The sequence below is a fragment of the Amphibalanus amphitrite genome, unplaced genomic scaffold, assembly GCF_019059575.1.
Source record: "Amphibalanus amphitrite isolate SeventyFive unplaced genomic scaffold, NRLGWU_Aamphi_draft 000108F_arrow, whole genome shotgun sequence".
Classification (NCBI taxonomy): Eukaryota; Metazoa; Arthropoda; class Thecostraca; order Balanomorpha; family Balanidae; genus Amphibalanus; species Amphibalanus amphitrite.
The window spans coordinates 7202-32707 of record NW_024881603.1 but is presented as its reverse complement, the minus strand read 5'-3'; the positions used below and the strand labels follow the sequence as shown (position 1 = coordinate 32707).

General features: G+C 50.9%; 1 protein-coding gene across 2 annotated transcripts in view; it reads right to left on the bottom strand.

Moving 5' to 3' along the window:
• The window catches only part of LOC122380867, a 40318-nt gene extending 17067 nt beyond the window's left edge, over positions 1-23251 (bottom strand). For both annotated transcript variants that reach the window (XM_043364396.1, XM_043364397.1), the window contains exons 1-2: positions 22933-23251; positions 19003-19082 (exon numbers count right to left, since the gene is read on the bottom strand). In XM_043364396.1, the coding sequence (XP_043220331.1) occupies positions 19003-19082; positions 22933-22972 (120 nt within the window). In that variant the 5' untranslated portion in view covers positions 22973-23251. The remainder of the gene's footprint in view (positions 1-19002; positions 19083-22932) is intronic.
• Positions 23252-25506: the final 2255 nt, after the last annotated feature.

Genomic DNA, 25506 nt, shown 5'->3' with positions numbered 1-25506 from the left:
GTGTGCCCCTGGCATACCAAGAGAGGCTCAGTCAGCATCTTCAAGAGCTGAGAGAGGCAGACAAGATAGAGGACGTCCCACCAGACCAAGACTCTCAGTGGATCTCGAACGTGGTAATCACAGAAAAGAGAGAGCAAGGCCAAATCCGCATGAACGTCGACATGAGGGCGGCCAATAAGGCCCTGCGCACCACCAGGAAGCATGTTCTCACTGTACAAGAGATGAGGCACCAACTCAGAGGAGCAACAAGGTTCAGTGAGATGGACATGAACCACGGCTTCCACCAAGTCAGTCTTGCAAAGGAATCGCGACACGTCTCGACGTTCAGAACACACGAGGGACTCCACCGCTTCAAGGTCCTGTTCTTCGGCCCCAGCCCCGCACCAGATCTGTTCCACGAACGCATCAGCCAAGCTCTCCATGGCCTCCCTGGGTGTGTTTCAATCCATGACAACATCCTGGTCTGGGGAAACACACCAGAAGAGCATCTGTCCAACCTGGACCAGTGCCTCACCAGGCTGGAAGAGTGCGGACTGACGCTACGACGAGAGAAGTGTACGTTCGGAACAACTTCGGTTACCTGGTTCGGATGGGTGTTCTCGGCCTCCGGCATGTCCGCCGACCCCAAAAAGGTTCAGGCCATCAAGGGGGCAGGACGCCCGTCTTCGGTCGATGATGTCAAGAGCTTCCTGCAAGCATGTCAGTTCAACGCGAAGTTCATGTTTGACAGCGAACGCGCGTATGCTCAAGCCACCCAACCACTGAGAGAGCTGACGCACAAGGGCCGCAAGTTCTTGTGGAGCACAGAGTGTGAAGCCTCCTATCAAGAGGTCCTGCAGGCTATGACGAGCGATACGGCGCTGAGGGCGTTCGATCCATCCCTGCCGACCAAGCATGTGGCCGACGCGGGGCCGAATGGCATCGCCTCAAGCTTGTTTCAAGAGCTGCCGGACGGCACGTGGGTGCCAATCGACCATGCCAGCAGGTCCCTCACTCCAGCGGAGAAAAACTACTCGCAGTTTGAAAAGGAGTCGCTTGCGCAGGCATGGGGCATCAACTACCACCGCCATTACCTCCTCGGGATCAAGTTCGAGACCTTCACAGACCACAGGCCCCTTCTGGCGATCTACAACGGTGGGCGACGCGGTAACGCACGCGTAGAGCGCCACAGACTAAAGGTCCAGGAGTACACCTTCACCGCCCACCACCTCCCAGGGACAAACAATCCCTGTGACTTCGCTTCGCGGCACCCGAAGCCTCTCCACCGTTACAGCGACGCAGAACGTCATGACATGGATCTGGAGGGGAAAGATGAGGTGTGCATCAGCACGTTGATCACCAGCGATCTCCCAGACGCCGTAGACTTGAAAACCGTCCAGACTGCCACGCAGGGCGACGGCACCGCACGGAAGCTGGTCACATGCATACAGCGGGGGAGCCTCGACCAAGACCCCGACCTGGTTCCGTTCCGCGGGGTCTTCCCGGAGCTGATGTACGCCAGAGGTGTCATTCTCAAGCAGGACCGACTCTTCATTCCCGACGTCGAACTGTACCCTGGGTCTGGAAGTCTCCAAGATGTCGTTGTTGACCTCGCACATGAAGGTCATCAAGGGGTGGTGAAGTGCAAGAGACTACTTCGCTCCAAGGTCTGGTTTCCGGGGATGGACAAGAAAGTTGAACAGAAAATCTCTCGGTGCCTGGGGTGCCAGGCGTCGACACCGACCACTCGACGGGACCCCCTGCAACCGTCCCCACTTCCGGATCACGCTTGGCAGCATCTCGACGCGGACTTTTGGGGCCCACTGCCAAGCAATGGGGAGTACCTGCTCGTGCTGATCGACGAGTACTCTCGGTACCCGGTGGTGGAGCTAACGCGCGGCACCAGTGGAGAAGCGGTGATACCGGTCCTGGACAAGGTGTTTTCCACGCATGGATTCCCGGAAACGCTGAAAACGGACGGCGGGCCTCCGTTTAACGGACACGACTTTCAAACGTACCTGCGTTGGGCGGGCTGCAAGCACCGCAAGGTGAGCCCGGAGGATCCGGAGGCCAATGGGCTGGCCGAAAACTTCATGAAGATCCTGAAAAAATCATGGCACACGTCCGTGATCGAAGATAAGAACCCGATGCAGGAGATGTACAAGATGCTGCGACAGTACAGGGCCACCCCACACAGCAGCACCGGTAAGCCACCGGCGGAGGTACTGTTCAACAGACCATACAAGGTCAGACTGCCAAATCCAGCTTGGCCAACGCATGGCAGTCCACTGGAAGCAGCACACAACGCTGCTAAGGCCTCTCAGAAGCACTACAAAGACGGCAAGTCAAACGTTCGAGCACACAACATCGCTGTAGGCGACACAGTCCTTCTGCGGCAAACGGCAACAAAGCAAAAGCCCTGGTATGATCCTTCACCATATCAGGTCATCAAGGTCCTCGGCACGCAAATCACGGCCAGCCGAGGCCAGAAGACAATCACAAGAGATGCGCAGCGCCTCAAGAAGGTGTGTCTCGATCCGTCAGACGCTACCCGGTACAGGAAACAGCGGTATCCGATGGACCACCGCACAGGAGACGAGCACTGGCCAGACCTGCATGACCCAGTGAGTGGTGATGCCGTCGCTCGGCCTCCGGAACCCGGCCAGAGTGTCACCGGCGCTACTGGAGCCCTGACGTCGGACAGCGCCGATGCCGACGGGGCCGGACACCGCACGGAGGCCGGCGCGAACGAGTCGACTGCCGCCGGAGAGGGTGGGTCGCGCGATGCGACAACGACAACACCCGGACTCGGTCGGCAGCGCCGGTCCGAACGGGTGACGCGGGCCCCGGTGTACCTCCGCGAGTATGTGCAGTGAATCCGGCAGGACTGGCTCGCGCACGGCACCACGGAGAACTATCTCATGTTACACATACGAAGTGCGATTGTTGTTGCTGTAACGTGTCCCGCACGGTTACATATTCATACATTGACACTTTTTTGTATCTTTTTATTTCTTTCTGTTAACCGTTTAGGTGCAAGGTATGTAGGTACATCGCTCAGTCGAGATCACCATAGGGCAGAGGAGAGGTGTAAGGTCCTGTTACTTTATCGTGTTACTTTTTTCTTGTGTTCCGACCTTCGTGTTTGTTAGCTAGTCGGCCGAAAAGTCAGCTGTATCCGGTGGGGGCAAGCAGACTTGAGCAGACTGAGCTTTCCGTTCACTCTTTATAGTGTAGGTACATTGGTCAGTCCAGACCTCCTTGGGCAGAGGAGAGATGTAATGTCCTAAGCAGCCAGTTATGTTGACCGCATCCTGACAGTGTTCTCTCTTTCAGGATGCGTTGGCCAATACATTGACAGACTGATCTAGTACTTTACAACTGGTAAAGCGAATCAGATGCTACGATTTATTAAGCGAAATTTCAAGGATTGCCCACAAGCTGTAAAGGAAATCATGTATTTGTCCCTTGTTAGGCCACATCTAGACTATGCCAGCTCTGTTTGGGACCCATGGGGAGAGGGTATGAAGCATGAGCTGGAAATGGTTCAAAGGCGCGCTGCTAGATTTATACTTAATAACTACGACCGACATAGCAGTGTTACTGACATGCTGGCCACAATAGGATGGGTATCCCAAGAAAGCCGACGTAGAGAGGCGAGATTATGCTTAAGGCCGCCCCACACTGGACCTCGCATGCGGGTTGCGAGTTTGCGGGTTTTGAGTTTGCGGGCATGATACTGATTTAAAGAGTGATTAGACCGTTCCCTCATGGTAACTTCATGATTGCAGTGAAGCCGGTACACCTTCAGAAAATTACATATAGTCGCAATACCATCGAAACGAACCAAAATTCGACTCCAACGAAAAACCCGCAAACCTCGCAGAACTCGCAGACCTCGCAGCGAGGAAAATCGAAAGTTGGCTCAAAATCAACTTTTGAAATGCGATGCAAGGTGGCTCGCAAGCTAAGAACATGCAGATTCGCTTGTTATATGGTAGTGTGGGTCATTCAGCATAGATTGTATTACTTAATTTTGAATAAACCCGAAAACCCAAAAACCCGCAACCCGCATGCGAGTTCCAGTGTGGGCGGCCATTACTGTACAAATGACACCATGGCAACATGAAAGTAGCTGTTAGTAGAATTATCCCTCGCCCGTAAACGGCGATCTGCCACCTTCGCCCATGCAGGGGGGGGTTGGTGCGACCCCCCCCCTTGGCGTTTGAAAACGGAGCGTCGTAGAGCTTAGCGGAAAAGACCAACGGATTGCTCTCCCCGAGATCTCGCGATTGGTGGTATATTTTTTGGTCCTAGGTCAACATTTGACCTACTTTTGACCGGTCAAAGGTCAAATTTTCGGAAAAATAGACTTTTTTCAACTTTCCGCGGCGATTGCGGCAAAACGGTGGTAGATATCGACTTGAAACCTTCACTATCGTGTTTCTTGATCAATTCTCTATCGTTTGGTATGTATTTCGTTTCCCTAGCTCTAAAAATGGCGCGTTGGGAGCGCCGGAAGTCGGCAAGGTCACAGTCGGCGGCAGAAATTCGAAAAATCAAAATTTAAATTTTTGAAATCTGATTGTATTTTTGGATTTGGAAGGTCCATTTGCTCTCTATAGAAGCTAATATTGCTGCATATTCCCATTGAGGTGACAAGAATTAGCAAAATAGTGGTTCGGGCGCTTTTCAAAAATAGTACCGGACGCTGTTCCTCTTGTGACGTCATAGCTCCGTGACCTGACCTGACCCGGTCAAGTTTCTTATACCATATGATAGCCAATACTTGCCCCAACATGCATGCGAAGTTTCATCACGATCCATCAACCGATGTCCGTACCACCGGCAGGAAACCTCGGGCGTTGGCACTCAGTTTGTGAAAATCCGGCCGGAGGCTGTTCCCTTTGTGACGTCATAACTCCGTGACCTGACATGACCCGGTCAAAATTTTTTTATCAAAAGATGCGCAAGGTTTGCCCCATAAGGTACCCAAAATTTGGCGGCGCTGCGCGCCGCCGTTTTTGCACTATTTCCGAAAAACCTCAGGGGGGGGTTGCACCAACCCCCCCCCCTACATGGGCGAGGGTTATATGTGAACCTAGCTATTTATCACGGAGTGATCACCCTAAAAAGATAGAGAGACTTCCGTCGAGATTACTTCAGTACCATAACTCGTTTTTCCCAAAAACCATAAGAGAGTGGAACCAACTTTTGCCCAGCATGATGGAAGCCGAATCTGTGGAAGATTTTCGGGAAAACGTTCAAACACATGTAAATTCGGCGTAAACGTGATTGTAATTGAAATTGCTCACGAGTAATGCAGAATGAATCAATATAAAATGAGTAGTACATAATGTGAGTAGGTATGTACTTGTGTGTATGTACTTGTGTGTATGTGCGATACTGATGTGTGCACTGCATGATGTGTGAACCAGATTTAACATCACCAGGGCCAACCGGCATTCGTGATTGTTGTAATACATGATACATGATGATACATGACACATGATACATGATACATGATACATGATACATGATATTAGGTAAAAACAGAAGCTTCTTATCCTAGGAAAAATAAAATGGGAAATCATTGGAAGGTGGCACACTACCTTTAACACTTTTCATACACATAGGGTAAGGGCGGGTAAGAGTACGCGGGCGATAAGAGTACGCATCAGCTGTTTCGGTTGCTTAGTAACGCGGGTTTGTCGCGTTCATGAAGTGACATGAAGCCGCCAGTGCGTGCTTGTCACCAACGGAACGTGGGCGTTGAGCGGCGACGCTGTTGAGTTTAAGGCGATGAATATTATTTTCGAGCGTTATGATATTATTATGGTATGGTACAATAATTTTGATACTTGGCAGTTGAGATAAGGTACATTTCCGTGATTGGTGTGGGAAACTTGCGAGGTTATCTGGGGAAATACGGTGCAGTGCAATATTCTGTTTGCGAAGTTTTGCACAACGTTTCGGGGTTGTTTTGTGCGCGAATTGCATGTACGGTAAGAGGACGCACTGTTCAGGAGGGTTAGAGTACGCAGAATTATACATTAAATCGAATATACAGAAAAATAAAATTATTAATCTATTGCTCAATGACGTTTGTTTTGTAGGTATATCATCAATGAAGCACTGTGATGCAGATGCGTACCCGAAATTCTTCCAAATACGAGTTATTCTCCCTTTTGATTGTGCATTTTTTAAAAAGAAACGCACGACATGATTATTTCCAGATTTATAGACTTGAAAGATTTATTTTATGTTTTTCTTTTTGGATACTATAATTAAATTAAATGCCTTCTGAGTTTGAAGTTAAGCATTTGGACAGTACAAGCTGCATAGGTGTGTGTTCATATGCTTGCGTACTCCACCCGCCTGGCGTGCGTACTCTTACACACCCCATATGGTAAGAGTACGCAACTGCAGCGGTTCAGAAAATGTCAGTTTTAGACCACTTCCATTTACGCTGAAGGATCGTTGCCCCATGGGTTGATGGCTAATTCAATGAACTTTAATATTCACTATTTGCGATTTCTTTCTTTCAAATATTAAACAAATGAGAGCAAGAAATCCACTAAGTGCGTACTCTTATACGACTTCACCCTACACATATACACAGTACCCACATCGCCCTAGTTTGACATATGGCGGAGGCCCGAAGCTTCCTTTGCGGGTTATAGGCCGCGTTGGCGGCGCTCACTTGGTAGTTTCTCCAGACGGTGCAGGAGAAGTCTGCAGTTTCTCCAGACGGTGGAGAAGTCTGAGTGCACCGACTCACTGGCCTGCTCTGAGAACAATCCTAGCCCCCTGCCTCGGGCCACACAGAACTCGGGGACGTGCACGAAGATGGCGTGGTTTTTCACCGAGACGGTAGGTACGCCCCGCGCCAGGTACACCTCTCTGTACGAGGCGACACACTCAGCCGCCCCATCCGCCAAGGCATGGCCAAAGCACGACTGTGTAGTCGACTACAGAATAATGTTCCACTCCTCAGAAGCTATCAGTTGACCGGAACACTAAGTTGTGCCGTTTATCACGCAATTAAGCGTGTCGATTGTGAGCATTGGGACAAAGCTATGCATAATGTGAACTCAGCCCGTGTGATGCGGCACAGCCTACCACTCCAGGCAAATAATTGCCTGTGAAAGGTGGAACATCATTCTGTAGTCGACTATGCATACAACGGCACGGAGTGTTGAAATTCGGTCATGAGTGGTTTTAAGTAATATCTGCAGCTTACCGTGTTCAGTGATTTAGCCCGGCCGCCGCGCCGGCTGAGCTTCCCGGCCGACGCGCGGGCCGACGCATTGCGGCACAGCCTAACCTGTCGGGGCGCCGCCGCGTGCCGCGGCCCTGCGTGTGCTGATTGGTCGGCCGCCGACCACGTGTGGTGAGGCGAGGTCGGGTGGGGTCGCGCCGGCGGAGGGCAGTCGCGCAACGGTCCTTGCTGCGGCTGGTTGTGTTGGGCTCTGGAATCTATATCCGTTTGCTGGGCGTTGGCATGCTTGTCTGTGGGCAGTCTGTCGGCGTTCCATGCGGCGCCATATGGATTCGAGACGCAAAATTGGAGGCTTCGTCTGTGGACTAGCCTTCACTCCACACCCTTTTGCTTTGCCCGACTACCAAAATCACAGCACCATTAATGCGGTAGTTTAAAACGTGAATGCCTGTGGGCCAATCGTCTACTTCATTAATGGTGCTGTCTAATAAAATTAACTTAAAGGTAGTGTGCCAGCTTTCTTGGACCGTATGGAGTTAATGGCCCAGATAAGGAGAACCGGATTTTTAGAACTTATCCATACCTTCAAAACTCATGGAAACGTCTTAAATTCTTCAAATTTTGAGTACCCCAGTGCGAAATTCGCCCCGACGGGTTGTCGGTCGTACCCCAACCACATTTCACACCACTATGAACAATAAATGCACACACTGAAATCGCTATTACCGATATGCTCATCCAATCAAGTTTCGATAAACCCGTTCATCATCATCTCCTGCGGTTTCGAACACGCCTGTTAGGTGGCTTCTGATGCTCGTCGAGGTCGGAATTTCCAAATACGCGTGGTGCGTCGGGCCGCGCGCTCTGACTTCGGCCAAGAAAAATGCGTCAGCTGATCATTGTCATTTCTGCCACTTGCGTGTGGTGAAATGGGGTCATAACTTATAAGACGGCTTTTTCATATCAATTATTTTACATAAAATCATATTTCAAACCATAAATAATGTTCGACAGCCAAATAAAAGAAACAATACCAATACGGGCTTACAGTTTAAGGCTCGACATTGTGTTGTCTACGATTAGACAGCTGATAACTCATTCCCGTACGTCGTATGGTCGTAACTCTATAATGACCTTTGCTTATTGTCACAAGTGCGCCGCATTCGCGATTGTTGCCCGACGCCTGTTTGCAGGTGAGCCCACTACAGTTGTTATACATATCTAAAAACCGAAAAACTTTTAGGCGAAAAAGGCAATATTCCAGGCCCATTTTTGATTTTTTTGCGATATTAGGTAAAAACAGAAGCTTCTTATCCTAGGAAAAATAAAATGGGAAATCTTTCAAAGGTGGCACACTACCTTTAAGCGCGCCGTGATACGGGCCGGCGCTCGTACTACGGCTATGAGCCTATTCAAGGGCGGTATTTTCTTGGGTATTACTCGAGCGTCTCTCGGGATTCACCTATATAAATATAGGTCAAGGGCAGAGTCGGCGCTGTGGCCGTTCGGCGTTCTCCGTCGTTTGCGATTGGTCGCTCTTAGTCGGGTTCCTCATAGTCGTGGTTGTTGCCGAGTGTTTGCCTGGTTGGTCCGTATATCTGTTCGGAACACGCATTCTCGGGTAAACACCACGGCTCAGTTAACTAATGTATTGATCTATGCACATCGGCTCATGACACGCCAATACCCTGGCTGCCCATCAGGCCGGACCTCTCGTCCGCTAGCCCATCCCAGAGCTCCTCCTGGCGAGCCAACCGCTCAGCCTCGAGCCCCACCCGCCGAGCCAAGGCCCTATATACCAGGTAGGGTCGTCCGGCGATTCTACCTTTTCGTGACGTCAGCTCGTGACGTCATTTGGAGTCAAGTCTCGAAGCCCCGTTCAATCCCCATGTAAATGAGCGATTTTCGAAGCACTGTAGAATGAAGTCTGCACAAGATATATCAAACTTAAGTATCTTATCTAAAAGAGCAGACAATTTTCTGCAAGTTATCTATTACGTGTTTTTCGCTAAATCTTTTGCTTTTTTCACAAAAGCGTAAAATGTCCCCCCATGTCTCCGCAGCCTCCCTGCCGCCGGCCGCCGCGCGGTCGCGGTAGTGTAGTGGTTAGCGTGCCCGCGCAGTACTCCAAAGGTCCCGAGTTCGAATCTATGCGGTGCGGGACTTTAATTGCAATTCCAAGCTGTTTATACGCACATCCATAATAAATTATTATTCGTATAGCTAAACTGTCACCAAGCTATCCATATAAATTGACTTCACCCAAAATATCGGCAAGATTCTATTAAAATATAAATTCAAATATGGCGGCTTGGACTGCCGCGTGCGTTAGGCTCCGCCCATAGCTCCGCCCACATGCGTGACGTCATTCGTGTTAGTGGACACGCAGGGAGATAGGGGACGACATGGGCCTGCCGCCGAGCCACCCGCTCAGCGACTGCCGCCGCCGGCGATGCGCCGCATTATATAGGGGGGCTGGGCGCCCGCCGACCAATCAGCGGCCGCCACGTCACCTACGTCACTGGCCGGCCGAGACTGCAGGCTGCAGCGTCGGCGCACGCTGCCGGCGGCCGATACGAACGGCCGCCGCTCCCAACACACACCCCCCCTACACAAGAGAAGTGTACAACCGCTCACATTTCACAAGCATGTACGACACTTTACAACATAGCCCACAGTACATCGCAACATTACCCGCGCACATAAACTACAAGGAAACACACGTTCTCGAGCGCTCGGCAAACTGACTAACACAAGCGACCCCTCACAACGATCGAGTCCACAACGCACTTTGGTTTCAGCAATACACACAGCTCACGAGCCCCCAGTCTCATATTGTGCAGAGGGGTGGCTGAGCCGCCCGTACCGCGCTCGGCACGGAGCGGGCGGACCGACTGGGTGATGCCGCGCGCACCACACGGCTGTCAGCGGTTTCACTTTGTCACCGGCTACGCGCTCGCCGGGTTGTGTGACCGGTCTGGTCCTTGTTGGGGCCTTTGGCGATGTAGCGGACTTGTCCCGCCTCTGGCAGAAGGCGCACGTCCTGCAGAAATCCCTGATGTCTTTATACATCCCGGGCCACACGAAGTTCCGTTTCACCCTGAGCGTGGTGCGGCGATGGCCCGTGTGCCCGCCCGTCGGTGGCTCGTGTGCCAGCTGCATCACGTGGGTGCGCAGGGAAGGTGGCACTGCTGCCCTGCGCCCACTCGCCGTGGCAATGCCGACGAGGTCGTCGACTACCTGCGCATACTGAACTTCTGTCCCCACGGCCATGCTACACTCTTCCGGCATCGATATGTCTGAGGGCGTCTGATGGCTGAAGTCCTGTCGGGCGTGATTGCGCGGCGGGCTCTCGTCTTTGGCCCTCTGCCTGTTGCTCTGCTCCACTGGACTGGTGTCGCCTGCTTCTCCGTCGACACCTGGGCGGCTGACGGCGCGTACTTCTCTGCCCGCCACCTCATCAGCCGAGTTGACCTCGCCGCTGGCCTGGGCGGTCTGCCGGTCAGGTTGGCCCGCGATGTCGATGCTGGTCGACCCGCCCTTGCAGCGGCACGCGCTCTCCGTCTCCGACTCGTTTGAGGTCACCGTGTCCTCGACGCAGCCGCTGCTGGGCTGCCCGCCCCCGCAACGGCTCGTCCCGGACCCGTCGGGCTCGACCGGGCCCACGCATGAGGCCACTGGGGTCGGCCATTGTCGCCTTCGGTCGAGTCCTGCTAGTGCTGACTTGAAGACGGCCCGAGCGGTACAAGTCACGAGGGCCGCTGCCCGCGCGCAAACCTGTGAGCAGCGCCTCACCAAACCGGAGCTCTCGGTCCCCGACTGCTCGTGATGCCCGATCTCATTGAGCGGGGGTTGGGATGTTGGCGGAGCCTCGCTGCCCGCCGGCTCTGATCGTACCGTGCACACGAACGACGGTGTGGTTCCCGGGGGCTGGCGTGACATGACCTCGGCGTTCCCGCGGGCGTGACCGCAGATGTGGGGGCACCCTTCCCACTGTCGTGTGGCGCTACTACCCCCCGTGTGTGTGGGCTGCCCCGCGGTGGGTGGACCGTAGAGTGCAGGTGGGTCAGCCACCCTCCGCTGCCACTCACGGCCGCACTCCGCTGCCGGTGTGTCCCCCCGCTGCCAGTGACCCGCGTGCGCTGTGGGGCCCCCCATTGTCGGGCTGGCAGGCATGCCCACGGCCGCAGTCGCCGGGGCAGGCGGGCGTCCCGCCCATCGCTGACCCCCACGGCTGCACCCGCGACAGAAAGGCGTCCATCCGCCGGCCTCCTCAGACGGACCACGGGGGCACTCTGCCCACTCCAGGCCCGCCTGCTGATGACCGCGTGGGAAGGACCACCTCGCCTGCTCATTAGCATGTGCTTGCCGCGCTGGACAGTCGCGGACCAGGTGGTCAGGGCTACTACAACGAAAACAACGGCGCCCAGTACCCCGCCTGTTTGGGTTCGGTGGCCCTCGTTGGGAGTTCCTCGCCCCTGTCCCGTGCCCCGTGCGGTAGGCGTCCCGCCTTCCCGCCGTCTCAAGAGCCTGCAGGGCGCGCTGCAGCTCTCCAATTACCCTTTCCAGGGCGTCTAGCCGCGCAGTGCCGGGCGCGTCTCGGTCTCGGACCGCCAACGCCTCGCCCCCGATGGGCGGGCGCATGGCCCGGAGTGCGTCCTGCTGCTGCTGGAATTTATCCGCGACCCCCATGGCCTCGGTGAGGCTGGACGGGTCTTTTCTAAGCACCCGCGTCTGCAGCTCTTCCTCACGGAGGCCGCACACGAAGCGGCTGACGACGGTCGCTTCCACGGCCGGGTCGCCGGCTCTCGCTCCTGGGTATGCCTCCAGGCCAACCTGGCGCACCCTGTCGGCGAAGTCACGCGTTGCCTCACCGGGCTGCTGCCGGATATTCGCCAGCTCAGCGTGCGCCTGTATCGCCTTCTTCGCTGCGCCGAAACGGACCTCCAGTGCAGACACAGTTTGCTGGAGGTTGCTCTGGACCTCCTCCGACAGCAAGGCGAAATAGTCCAGGGCGCCATCTTGCAGCAGGCTGGCCAGGCCCTGTAGCCGATCCTCTTCAGAGAACGCGATCGTCTTCGCCCGGAACCGCCGGTACCACTGACCCCATGATTGTCCATCTTTCCCCGTGAATATTTCAAAGTTAGCTAAAAGTAAAATTTCTCTTTCCATGTTACGTTACTCTACTGAGCCGATTCAAAATAAAATAAAAATGAAAATTTACTTTAAATGGTGCAACCCAACGAATGCGTGTCCGCTAGTGTCCGAACCGTCCTACCGACCGCGCCAGTTGTTCGGAACACGCATTCTCGGGTAAACACCACGGCTCAGTTAACTAATGTATTGATCTATGCACATCGGCTCATGACACGCCAATACCCTGGCTGCCCATCAGGCCGGACCTCTCGTCCGCTAGCCCATCCCAGAGCTCCTCCTGGCGAGCCAACCGCTCAGCCTCAAGCCCCACCCGCCGAGCCACCCGCTCAGCGACTGCCGCCGCCGGCGATGCGCCGCATTATATAGGGGGGCTGGGCGCCCGCCGACCAATCAGCGGCCGCCACGTCACCTACGTCACTGGCCGGCCGAGACTGCAGGCTGCAGCGTCGGCGCACGCTGCCGGCGGCCGATACGAACGGCCGCCGCTCCCCAACATATCTGCCTGGTGTATTTATACTTTCTTTTACATTGGAATCGCAACAGAAAGCTCGCAGAGCCTCCACGATGGGCATCACGCAGAACGCCTCTGTTCGGCCATGGTCTGCAGCAGGTCCGCGTTGTTTAGCAGCTTGTTGCAGGAGTTGCCGTCAAACTGGCCGCCGTGGTAGCTGCAGCGGGACAGGCCGAGATTGCTGATCCAATTGTATTCGAGAGTACATGAACCTCCAGGCTCCACAAATCGAACTATTAAAACAATTACATTAAAGGCGTACGGTTTCGTCTATAATTGACTTCTTCAGCGCCGTTGTATGAAAGCGCCGTTTCATGCAACACTGTAAAAAAAAAAAAAATCTTACAAGCCCCTTGTAGGAAAACCGCTGGCGCAAAAATGAGCATGCAGCGACGTGTAAAAATCGCCTCATATTTAGCTAGTAAGAGGGTACAAGCTTGTTTCGTTAGTAAATGACAAGCCCACGCCTGATAAACCGAGCACCCCCGTGTCAGCCCCTCGTTTCGTTATTCGGTACCTCGTTTGAAAACGAGGGCAAAACCAGCAGATCGGTACGCCGATTAGGCTCCTTAGCAGGACTCGCCTGGTAACCCAACCAGCTAGCGCCTGCTATTGCTGCCCAGTAGTAATACTAGCTCAATTGCGTCACCCCCCCCCCCCATTCTTCTCCCCAGCCGCCCCTCCGACTGGTGGACGACCCGGCCAACGACAGCCACGACAGCGTGCCAACCACGTTACAAAAAAAACATACACAAAAATAACGTTTATTACTTATTAGCATACGATACAAAATATCTTAATATATACATATTACAATATCATAGTGGAGTGGTGCAAAAGCTGATTCGAGTCACCACCAATAATATTCACAAAATAATACGGTTGCATGAGACACGATCGGGCACTTCCACGGGCTCTGACGCAACGGCACTTACGACAGGCGAGTGAGCAAGTTGATCCTGCCATGTCAGGTACATTGTGCACTGTCCAGTCCATCAAATATTTGCCATACTTTGCAAATTCAAGCAAGTATTTTTTTCTGGGCGAGGCTTACCAACAGAAATATCGCTGGCTTCCGGTATACCTTCATGCCTCAGTCTCCCACAACTTTGAGCAACTCTGCAAAGAGAAAAGAAAATTAACTGCTGATTTTAAAATATCAGTGAGGATGGCTTTATTATCTACATCAACTGACTTTTGTATAAGAGAAATCAATGTGAGGCAATATGTGTAGCTTACACATTTGGAAAAAAGGCTAGACAGCAACTGAAAGAAAGTCCGTCTTCCAATATCCGGAATTCAAACGAAACAGTGGCCCACAACGGTCAAGGGGTGAATTCTATGACGCAACATGTGTTCAGAAGATTACAAAATAAATAAAATGTCGCCCATTGCTACGTAAATATCATACAATATAACGTACCTTCGAAATATCCCAGTCCGAGAACTTCACAACGCACCGTGCCACAACACAACCGCACCAACCGCCGGCAGCCGCAGAACTGAACAATGGCGGCCGGAAATGACGGCCTCGCCGGAAGTGAAGGAGGCGTTTTAGAAGCAGTCTCAGACTCGTCGCTGCTCACCGTAGCAGGGATTTATGAGGCACTACCGAATCAAAGTCGTTTCGTCTCATTCGGCAACACGAAAACCCTACCAGGACTAGTCCGATGATGAGTTTCCGACTAGGTGGCGTGTGCGCAGGATCATATTTAAAGCACGTGCAGGGCGGTGCCTTATTAGCCGACATAATAATAATATGACACGATAATGAAACACGCATGTAACTAGCATGCAACAAGCTTCTGGTGGATTTAATTATGAGACTATGCGTAGTTTTCCGACACAGCGCGAAATCTGTTGATAAGCAGGAAGGGGTGTTAGGGAAGCATTTAAGCTATTAGGTTACCGTTTGTAACCAATTGTTTCACGAGGCCACTCTTTAACTAACAACTCTCAGGCTGATAATGTCCATATATATAACAGCAAGGTACAATGGACGACCGTGTAACCCACTCCTTGTCATAGAATTGGCTCGTGACATTTTTTACAGTGAACGGCGCTGAAGAAGTCAATAGACGAAACCGGTACGCCTTTAATGTAATTGTTTTAATAGTTCGATTTGTGGAGCCTGGAGGTTCATGTACTCTCGATGCTGATCCAATGTTGAAGACTGAGCCCAGAGCCGCTGTCTGTCAAGGTCTTCTCCAAGTGGTCCACCAGTCGGTTGACGGAGCCCAACAGCAGGTGCAGCTCCATCGGCGACAGCGCGTCCAGCACCAGGACGTCGTCGGCGCCGGGCAGCAGCGGCATGTGCACGCTGTTGTCGTAAGCCTTGAGTGGCTGAGTCCGTCCGCGGTCCAGTGAGTCAGCCCTCCAGCGCTGATAGTTGTGCCGGTTCGAACCCAAACTTCTAGACTGACCCTTGACGAGCTCAGCGAACATGCTGCGAGGTAAGTCGCACCCCGGACATGGGTGACATGACCCGGCTGGGTTCTGGAACAGAGTTAAGGCAAATTGTTATTCCTCTTTATGCGGCATATTTCGAATATTATTATTACCTCTGATTGCATAAATTGATTGTTGATCGTGCTTTCTTTCAGGTAGAATAATGCCAAGTTCGCAAACGTCAAAATTAATGTAATGCTTAAGTTCATACTTATCTTTTTCAATGATAACTTATACTAGCTTCTGATATGGCTTTAAATAACGTAAATAAGGTTGCGTAAATATTTAATGTCATCTATGCATCGTGCTACATGCGCGCGAAAATTTCTACTTCTTAGCGTATGCGAAAGTCAATCCTGATATTTGTTATGCTCACCTGAAGCCCGCACAAGATGTTTGCCATCTTCAGGTCAGCTGCCACGATGAGGCCTCCGATGTCTTGCAATCGGATGTGCTGGAGGAGCTCCGACATGACCTCGTAGTTCTCCGCAGCGTTGGGAGCGACGGCCGGCAGCAGCAGCCGTTTCACCCCGTCTCTCTCATGGATGGCGGCGACGTGCTGGTTCCTTCATCGTCGTTGTTGCTGGAGTCAGGGTTTCCTATGGCGTTGCAGGTCACTTTCGGCATGCCGCCACCGCCGTCCATTCCCACCTTCACCAGGTGGTTATGGGGGTCCACTTGGCGATGACGGACGACTCGCTGCAGTAGCTCGCTGACGTCGCTGCAGACAACAGCACACGTTGGCTGATCTCCGATGGTGAGTTACGCTGCCAAACAAGCCTTCCATCATCTTGTCTCGTTGACCAATAGCCTGGCTCAGGTTTGATGCGACAGCCGCTCGACTCATTTCTTTTCCCTTGGCAGTCGCTACCTTGAGTCTGGTTAGTTGACAGCCCGAGCGATTATTGAATCTGTAAGCAGGCTCCTGCTGGTACTCCCGGCTGTTCTTGTCTGGTCGATGGCCTCTTTTGTCGTCGTTTCTTCCGCAGTTTGCCATTGATGGATGAGCTCGATTTCTGGCACCATCGACAACAGCATTCCGAACTTGCGGAATCTGCTTGTTTAACAAGCACTAGTTTTGGAATCCTTTTTCGATGTCTAGCTTGGTTCCAATGCTGCTGCTCTTGGCGAGTTTAGCCCTGCAAGTTCCACATACCAGAGGGTAGTTTGATGTCTTTTGGGTCGTACCATTCGCGTTCCGGAACGACGGCTCGGATTCGTTTTAAAACGGTGGGTGTTTTTTTATTACCTTTCTGTAGACAAACAGCGCAAATCCGTCGCTGGCGCTGTTCGTGGTTCAATGCGATACAGGTCATCTTCCTCCAGTACCGCGCGCGGCGTGGCACTGACCTAGGATCGGTTTTTGACCGGTCACCAGCTGGGGCGGCCTTGAGCTGGGGCCGGTACAATCTCTGACAGCGAACCCCGCTCATTTTCCCTCTTCGGGCATGGAGCTCAGTTGGATTGTGCAAAACAGATATCAACAAATGCAAATAAAAAAGTGTTGCAAAACCAACTGACCAATAAATTTCCTTCAGAGTCATCCTGAATAGCTTAGATAGCGAAATGAGTCGTTAAACCAGCAATGACGTCAATTGCGTAGAGGAGCGACGGCTGAACGTTACTTCCGTAGCCCTACTGTCGGGCCGGGGCACGCGGTGTGCGAGTCGATAAGGGTGATTTCACGCTTCTGGGTGTTGGACTTTAGTCCATCGTGACGCCGAGTTGCGTTACGGAAGCTCATTGCTGGCTTCTGCACACGTATATGCACATTTACGCAGATTTTTTTAACGGATTACCGCATTCGACCTTCAGCATAACCCGACAAAACATGCTCTCCCTTTTAAAAGCCACGAAGCGGTCTGTTTAAGAAAAAATATCGCATTTTTACAAAAATGCAATTTTTGAGAAAGGTCATCGAAGTCGAACGATTTTGATAGAAATCATATTTCTGAAATCAGCTCACCGTCAGCTATCGGATAGTATATTTCATTTCTTTTCGTGGATGAAATCATTTTCCGACGAACCGTGAGGGCGCAGTGAGCATATTTAGAGCACCCATGGACACCATGCACAGACGGGGAGTAACGTCTCGGTCCATGGACGCGGGAACCGTGGGGGCAATGGGGGCATGCTGCCCTCACAACTTGAAGGCTGGGGGTGACGCCGCCCCCACAACGTAAATGAGTATTTTCGCTAAATATTTTGTTTTTGTTTAAGCTATAAAATGCATTATTTCGGTAGTTTTCAAAATAAAGTGGCCCAAATGCGAAAATAAAAATGGGGTAGTTTTGTTATTGGGACCCAAGACGCCCTCCCCTCCACGGTTGGATAGAATGGAATGAAGGCAAAAATAGGTGAGCCGACGAAAGTTACTTAGCGTAAAAAAAAAATCATGTTTGGTAGCTCTGATATCGTGGCGTTCCACTCATTTCCATTTAAGTGGCCATCCCACCTAACATTAGTTTTGAGTTTTCCCATACCTGCTACATTGCATAATTAAATCGAGACATCCAGGCATTTAAACGGCACGTGCATATACCACACTTTACAAAGTTTAATGCAATGCTTTAATATTACAAGCCGTGTGGTTCAAGGGGTGTGGTTAAACACGTTGAACCACACGGCTGCTGACGTCACTATCATATAGTTGTGAGCTTTTTGGCAGGTATGGGAAACACCTTCCAGCCCTAAGGCTGGGAATTCAATAAATGTCACCTTGCTTTTTTTAGCAAAATCACCTCGGGCCTAACGGTCCTCGGAGTTTTCGCTTAAAAACCTCGGTGACATTTATTGAATCATCCCGGCCCCGGGCAGGAATATATTGAGATAGCCACATTGGGGTCCCTAGCCATTGCCGATTTGGGCACTCACAACGAGAAATGCTTTACCTAATTCGGAAACATTTAATTTCAAAGTCTGCAGTTTTCGAATTAAAGGGACTATCCCACCTTCTAAAATGTTGTTAAAACCAGTTAAATTGTGCCCGACTTTATAGATTGGATGACCAGGAACACGGTTCTGGCATTTATTTTTCATTAAACATCTTAGGCTTCCCATATTCCAAACACAAACTTTCAAATATGTGACGTCACAGCCCAAAATTACCTCCTTCCCCAGGCCACATTACTGTCATAAAGCTGATTCTTTTTACTCTGTAGGCACCACAACAAAGTTCAGACCAAGTTTTAAGCGATTTTTCAACGAACAAACCCATTTAAATCAGAATGACTAAACGAGGTGACGTCACACTAACGGTCGCTCCATGTTGAAGATAGGGCCTTGTACAAGGCCCATTTTCAAATGAAGGGAACGAATTTCTTCAACACCAAGAGGCCGCGGGGGTTGCAACCTAGATAGATAGTGGTTTCTGAACCTCGCCGCAAACTTGGCTATCTCAACTCAAACCCCATGTTAAAGGTGGGATAGTCCCTTTAAGGGGCTAATGTATTTGAATGCCCCCTTCGGCGGCGCAGAGATGAAGTCCGCAGTAATTTTAATACTCTGCGTTTTTTTCAAATCTGTTTGATTACGTTATTCCACATTTTGCGAAATGAAGTGGCCTAAATCCGAAGAGAAAATTTAATTTCGGGTATCTTGGTTTTGTCCCCGGAATCGGTCTGCGCCACAGCCATGACCCTTGCCCCCACAACTTCAAACTAGTTCCCGCGTCCCTGCGTCTCACCTCTGTCTGCTGCTGGTCCAGCGCCGCAGCCCGCGGCGTGCTGTAGCCGGCACCCTGGACGGCAGCCGCTCCAAACAGCGCTGAAATGTAAAGTACAATGAATTAACCGTATAGCCAGCCATACCTTTTTATTGACGGTGGTATAACCAAAAAGTGATTAGAGAATACGAGTAGAGAGGCACTGCACGCAGAATTTATTCCTCACGTTGTGTTTACCTGCGTCGTGCTGGGGGCGTTTTTACGCCCCCCCCCCCTCGGGTTCTTCGCGAATGTCGCGCTGCCGTTTTTGGTACACTTTTTCATACATCATGCCTTTTCCGCTGCGCTGTAGCTCAATTGGTTCCCGAGTTAGCAGTTGGTAGATCTTCCAAAATTATTGAAATCGACTAAATTTGACCTTTGATATCTCTGGTAACCTGACCTTTGACCAAACCTTAAAAATCACCAATATGTTTTTCTCTTTATTTTATACGTTCTTTGATTTTTCCATTGCCGCTTACCGCGTGTCGCTACGTGGCCCAGAAGCCGAGCTAGACGGAGGGGGCGAGAATCCCCCAGCCCTCGGTGGAAAGTTCAGACCACCAGTACGGCGCGGGTTAATGTAAATAAATCACTTTTAACAAGAGTTTTTTACCTGGATTAGCACTTTAGTAGCTCGGGCTGAGCCTAGCACAAATCAGGAGCTTTGACGCCCCAGCGATCACCCTAGGCAAAGATTTTCCATTTCTCGTTTCGAAAAAGAGTGTCTTGTAGAAGAAGGTGTGCCTTGTAGAAGAATGCCAAGCATGCAGCCACTTCAGCATTATGCCAAACAGCATGCAGCTGGTTTTGAACTATGCAATATGATTGGTCAACCCGTTTGCAAACACTATTTTATATAAAATGTAGTTCTTCCTTTATGAATATAGTTTAAAGATTCCTTTTGTAAATACTACTGTTTTCTTTCGTATCATTTTAAGCATAAAAAACGTAAAACTTTGGCACAAAAATAATTTGAGGAAAGTGGTAAATTAAGTCAGCCTATTAGCAATATTTCACGTAATGATAGCTTCACAAACAAAAAAAAGAACATTTTATTTAGCATTTCAATCGGGTGCTCAAAATATTAAAGCATTGGGATAAAATTTCCCGTAGACTTATTTACAATGATGGGTCTGTAATGTTGAACTGATGACTTTGTAATGTTAAACATATGGTAAATAGGGCGACAACATCAACCCTTGCAGAGGCTCCCGAATTTCTGATTTGCAGTTTTCTGATAAAAAGTAAAAGGGAGGATTATACGGAAACTACACTATTGTGCTTAAGCCGTACATCCCTTATTAATGACATCATTAGTTTTAGTAAAAAAAAAAACAACAACGTTATTGATGAACCTTGTAACAACACTTAATTGAATATCTATTGTTTACTATCTCTTCTACATTGCTATTGTTTGGTATGAATCATCAGAATGCTAAAAGTGAATGCCTTGATAGATTCAAAGCAATTAATACGAGAAGAGATCTACAATGATAATTAGTCCCGGATGACGGTGGTGTTTTATCTGCGGCGATGCGTTGCCCGTCAGTTTCACCCGTCCACCCTCTGTGCCGGGTCGGAGTACGTGTTCGGAGGGAGGCGTGGCAGTCGTGTGCCGCTCACCGAGAGCTGATCTCACCTCACCGCTGAATACCCCCGTCACCGCCAGCTGTCGGCAAACACTGGCGTATCACCGCCGCTGAATACCCCCCCCCCCCCTCCCCCCCCTGTCTCTGCAAGCTGTCGGCAAACACTGGCGTATCACCACCGCTGATCGATCAGGCCGGTGGCTTCGGAGGCCATTCGGAAACCAGGCCGCCGCCCGCCACCCACAGCTCTGCCCTCCGCCCAACGTATACCGTCCACCTTCCACCGCCGCCCTATGTCCACCGCCTGCCGCCCAACGTCCACCGTCCACCACCCACAGCCGCCCTCCGTCTTCCTTCCATCGCCGCCTGCCGCCCACCGCCGCCCTCTGTCCACCGCCCTCTGTCCACCGCCCACCGTCCACCTTCCATCGTCCACGCGTAGTCGCTCGCCTTCCGTCGCACAATGTAGATATTTCATTTCATTTATTCTTTTATCACCAACGGGCGTTACCCCAATGACAGATGAAGTCAACAAATAAAACATTCAACAAATAAAACATTCATAACATTCAACATTCAACATATCAGCAGATGCGGGTATAGTATCGTGAATTAGCACAATTGCCAATGCATGTGTGGTGTGTACTTCATTCGTCATTTTACAACATATTGTCGGCCGTTTGAGGCGATGAATATGAAGCACGGTTAATTCATGCAAGTAATGAAAAGACATAAAGTAATCCGCTTGGCCTACCATGGAACATCAAGGTTTTACACGATGAATAGGTCAACCTTCTTTTGGAATGCCGTTTTCATGAAGTCAAGCATTTGATGTGTGAAATCCGCATGCTTACGCAATGACCTTTTTATGACCTTTTTGACCTTTTTGACTAAACATGGCTTTTTTATTGGACTTTTTCATGGTAAATTGGTATTCCGACTTGTTTTGGTTAATTAATTTTTTAAATCGCAACTGAATTTTAATTATTAGGTCGTTCAATAAGTAACGAACAATCGGTCATAACTTCTTTATTTCTTTATTTAACACTTTCAAACTTTCACAGATTATAGATCAGACATTTCTGAATGCAGCCTATGCCTCAAGCCAATCGCCGCCCGCCTGCACACACTTCTCCCAGCGTTCCGGCCAACGCCGGAATTCCGCCCGGAAAAACGCGTTTTCCGTCTTTTTCACCCAGTTCTTGACAGCGCACCTGACTTCAGCGTCGGTCTCGAAGTGTTCACCACGGAGGCCATCCTTCAGGGGACCAAAGAGGTGAAAATCTGAAGGAGCCAGGTTCGGACTGTAGGGCGGCTGGGACATGATATTCAGCCCCGTCTCGCGATCTGCTCGCGTGTGGCGTGAAACATGTGCGGACGAGCGTTGTCATGGTGTCATCCTGGTGGGCTTTCTTGAACCTGGGCGGACTATGGACAGCGGGCCGCTACATCACAGTCCTGCAGGAGACTGAGAAAAGCAATCCTGAAGAAGAGGCGCGGCTCGGATGTCAACAACATCACCATACACCATGACAACGCCCGACCACACTTGTCTCACGCCACGCGCGAGGAGATCGCGTGACAGGGCTAAATATCATGCCCCAGCCGCCATACAGTCCGGACCTGGCTCCTTCAGATTTTCACCTCTTTGGTCCCCTAAAGGATGGCCTCCATGGTGAACACTTCGAGACCGACGCTGAAGTCATGTGCGCTGTCATGAACTGGGTGAAAAAGACGGAAAACACGTTTTTCCGGGCGGAATTCCGGCGTTGGCCGGAACGCTGGGAAAAGTGTGTGCAGGCGGGCGGCGACTGGTTTGAGGCATAGGCTGCATTCAGAAATGTCTGATCTATAATCTGTAAAAGTTTGAAAGTGTTACATAAAGAAATAAAGAAGTTATGACCGATTGTTCGTTACTTATTGAACGACCTAATATCTGACATTAATGATTTGCGGTAATCGCGGAGACCGTAAATGAAGGTAATTTATGCTTAATTTCAATGGAGTTAGATTGTTGACGCTATATAAGGTCTTGTTCTGAAAATTTCGGGCCGCTACCATATCAAGATGATGTTGAGTTAAGAAGTTCAGTCATCGCATTGAGCCCATGTCGTTAGAAAATGGATGGTGGTAGGCACTGGTTGAGTTCTCATAACTCTGAATTCTGAGCTTTGATATCTGAAAAAGTACGCATCGATTCGTAAATGATTCATTTTTTCCATGCTGTGAAGGCAATTACTGGGCTTTAAAATTCGTCAGGTACCCCTCATTAATTATTTGGGTTCAATTTCAGCATACGAGCGGAAGTAGAGCGACTCACCCACACAGATGACGAGAAGTGGTGGTCTATGGACGTCCATGGCAGTCGCGCGGTGGCTTAGCAGCACATTCCGACCTGTCCAGCCTCAGCAGCCCACTCTGTGCACGTCCCGCCCCACAGTCACAATCCACGCAGCACACAGTCCTCCTCCGTCCGAGGCGAGCCAAAGGACACCGCCTGCAGGTATGTGACACAGCACTCAGGGCCGTGTCTGAACCTGCAGAGAACCACGGCCACCGCCACCTGTCCCCGCGACCTCCGCTGCCGGTCTCGGGGCTTCTGTGGCGCGCGGCGCGCTGGTCTGACCGGGTCTGTCGCGCGCGGCGTGCTGGTCTGACCGGGTCTGTCGCGCGCGGCGCGCTGGTCTGACCGTCCGGTGCCGCCGCCGGCCAGTGGAGATCGCCGAGCCGTCAGCTGCGCCGCCGCCGCCGCAGAAACAACTGCTGTCCGAGCCGAGCCGAGCTGCACGTGCCGCCCCGGTGAAAAGCCGGCGACACGGAAACAGCAGCCGCGCCGCCGCCGGCGAGACGACGGGCGCCGAGAGCGCCGGATGGCGCCGTCTGGGTCCGTCCCGGGTCCGGATACAGGGCGGTCTGGGTCCTTCCCGGATCCGGATACAGGGCGGTCTGGGTCCGCCTACTGGACATTGGGCTATCCGTGCCTGTTCATCAGACATTGGGGGATTTACGTATGTCCGTCCATCAGGCTGTGTGGCTGTGTCCATCGTCCGCCTATCAGTCTCTGTGTGTGTAGATCCGTCCATATAACATTGTTTCACCTGTGTCCAGGACTTTGTACTTTGTAGTGCAGTCGGTGTCCAGTCCAGGTGTCCAGAAAACTGCGTGATCTTTGGTGAACACAATGGCATGTGTCCGGGACACTTTTGTCCGTGTCCCGGACACTGTGTGGTCTGTGTTCAGGAGACTGTGCGGTCTGTGTCCAGGTCACTGTGGTATGTGTCCAGGATACGCTGTGGTACGTGTCCAGGTCACTGCAGTCTGTGTCCAGGACACTGTGCGGTTTGTGTCCAGGACACTGTTTGGTCTGTGTTCAGGACACTCTGTGGTACGTGTTCAGGACACTGTGCGGTCCGTGTCCGGGACACTGTGCGGTCCGTGTCCGGGACACTGTGCGGTCCGTGTCCGGGACACTGTGCGGTCCGTGTCCGGGACACTGTGCGGTCCGTGTCCGCCGCCGGGCTCAGGAGCGCTCGATATCTGTCTGGCCAGCGCGGCCCAGGAGCGGGACACCAGACTTTCCATTGGTCATTAGTGATGACGTGTAGTGGAGAAATGGCACGGTGCTCGTCGTAGATATCGCCAAATTGCCAGTCGTCAGCCGGGATAATGGTGAGTTCATCACTTACCGCTGACATGTCTGACATCACACAACTCTAGTTATGACACATGAAAACCACGCCGTAACGTCTTCCGAACACAAATGATACGTCCCCAAACCATGTCAATAAAAACTTGGAAGTTTATTGTATTATTTGCGCATAATATGGTCGTTGTGCTGATACTTCACGTAATTCGAAGAAGAAAAAAATGTGTCACTTTAAGTAAAATGTGTCCAAAATGAAATTTGTGAATATGCCCGCATATGCTTTCCATAACGACCAGGATGTTCACTAAGCTCATAATGCATAAACATTTCTCCAATCTAAAACGGCCATTCGCTGAGTTACTCACTCTTCGGTAATGGTAGATACGCTACACTTAACCCGCGCCCCGTAGGGCTACCGGCGGACCCTACCACCCGTAGGGGGGGGGGGGGCCGTTTCGGCCCCCCCCCCCTAAGATCTCGGAAAGTTACCGGCCGATTTTCAAAATTCAAACAGCGTTCGATAGCCCCACCCGGGAACTACCTTGTGACCAAATTTCATTGACCTAGGTCAAACCGATGACGTCACAGGTCAGGTCAAAGGTCAGATTTTTACCGTTCACAGGCAATTCAAGAAATGTGCTGTGATAGCGAGTAAATTGGTAATTTATTGAAAACCATCGATGGTACATTGTTCGTCAAACACATACTTTGCTATCTGAGGTCACTGATACCAGGTCAGGTCACAGCGAGGTCAGGTCACCGGGGGTCACAATATGAATGTGTCGTGTGATACATGTTTTATGGTCCATTTTACATGACAAATGCGATTATGTGGGTTAGGCAGCCTTTGGGGCCAGCCTAGGTCACGTTTTGGTGAAGGTCAGGTCAAGGTCAGGTCAAATTAGGTCAAATTTCAAAGTTGATATTTTTGCATAAAATGGGTATCGATTCGATGCAGCTCGTCACGGGGAGTCTAATGGTGGTCTTCGTTTTGCTCTACGAGTTCTAGAATTGCCAAAAATTGAGTTTGAAAATTTGACGTCATCATTTTTGAACAGTTTTTTCGCTATAACTTGGCCAAAAAACGAGGTATCGATCTGAAATTTATTATGTGGATATAAAACGGTAGGCACTATCACATATATTCCGGTTTTTTTTTGAAACTCAAAAAACTTTTTGGATTTTTTGGCGAATATATCCAAAAAAAAATGCTTTTTTTTCATTTTTGGGGGTCAAAACTAAAAAATT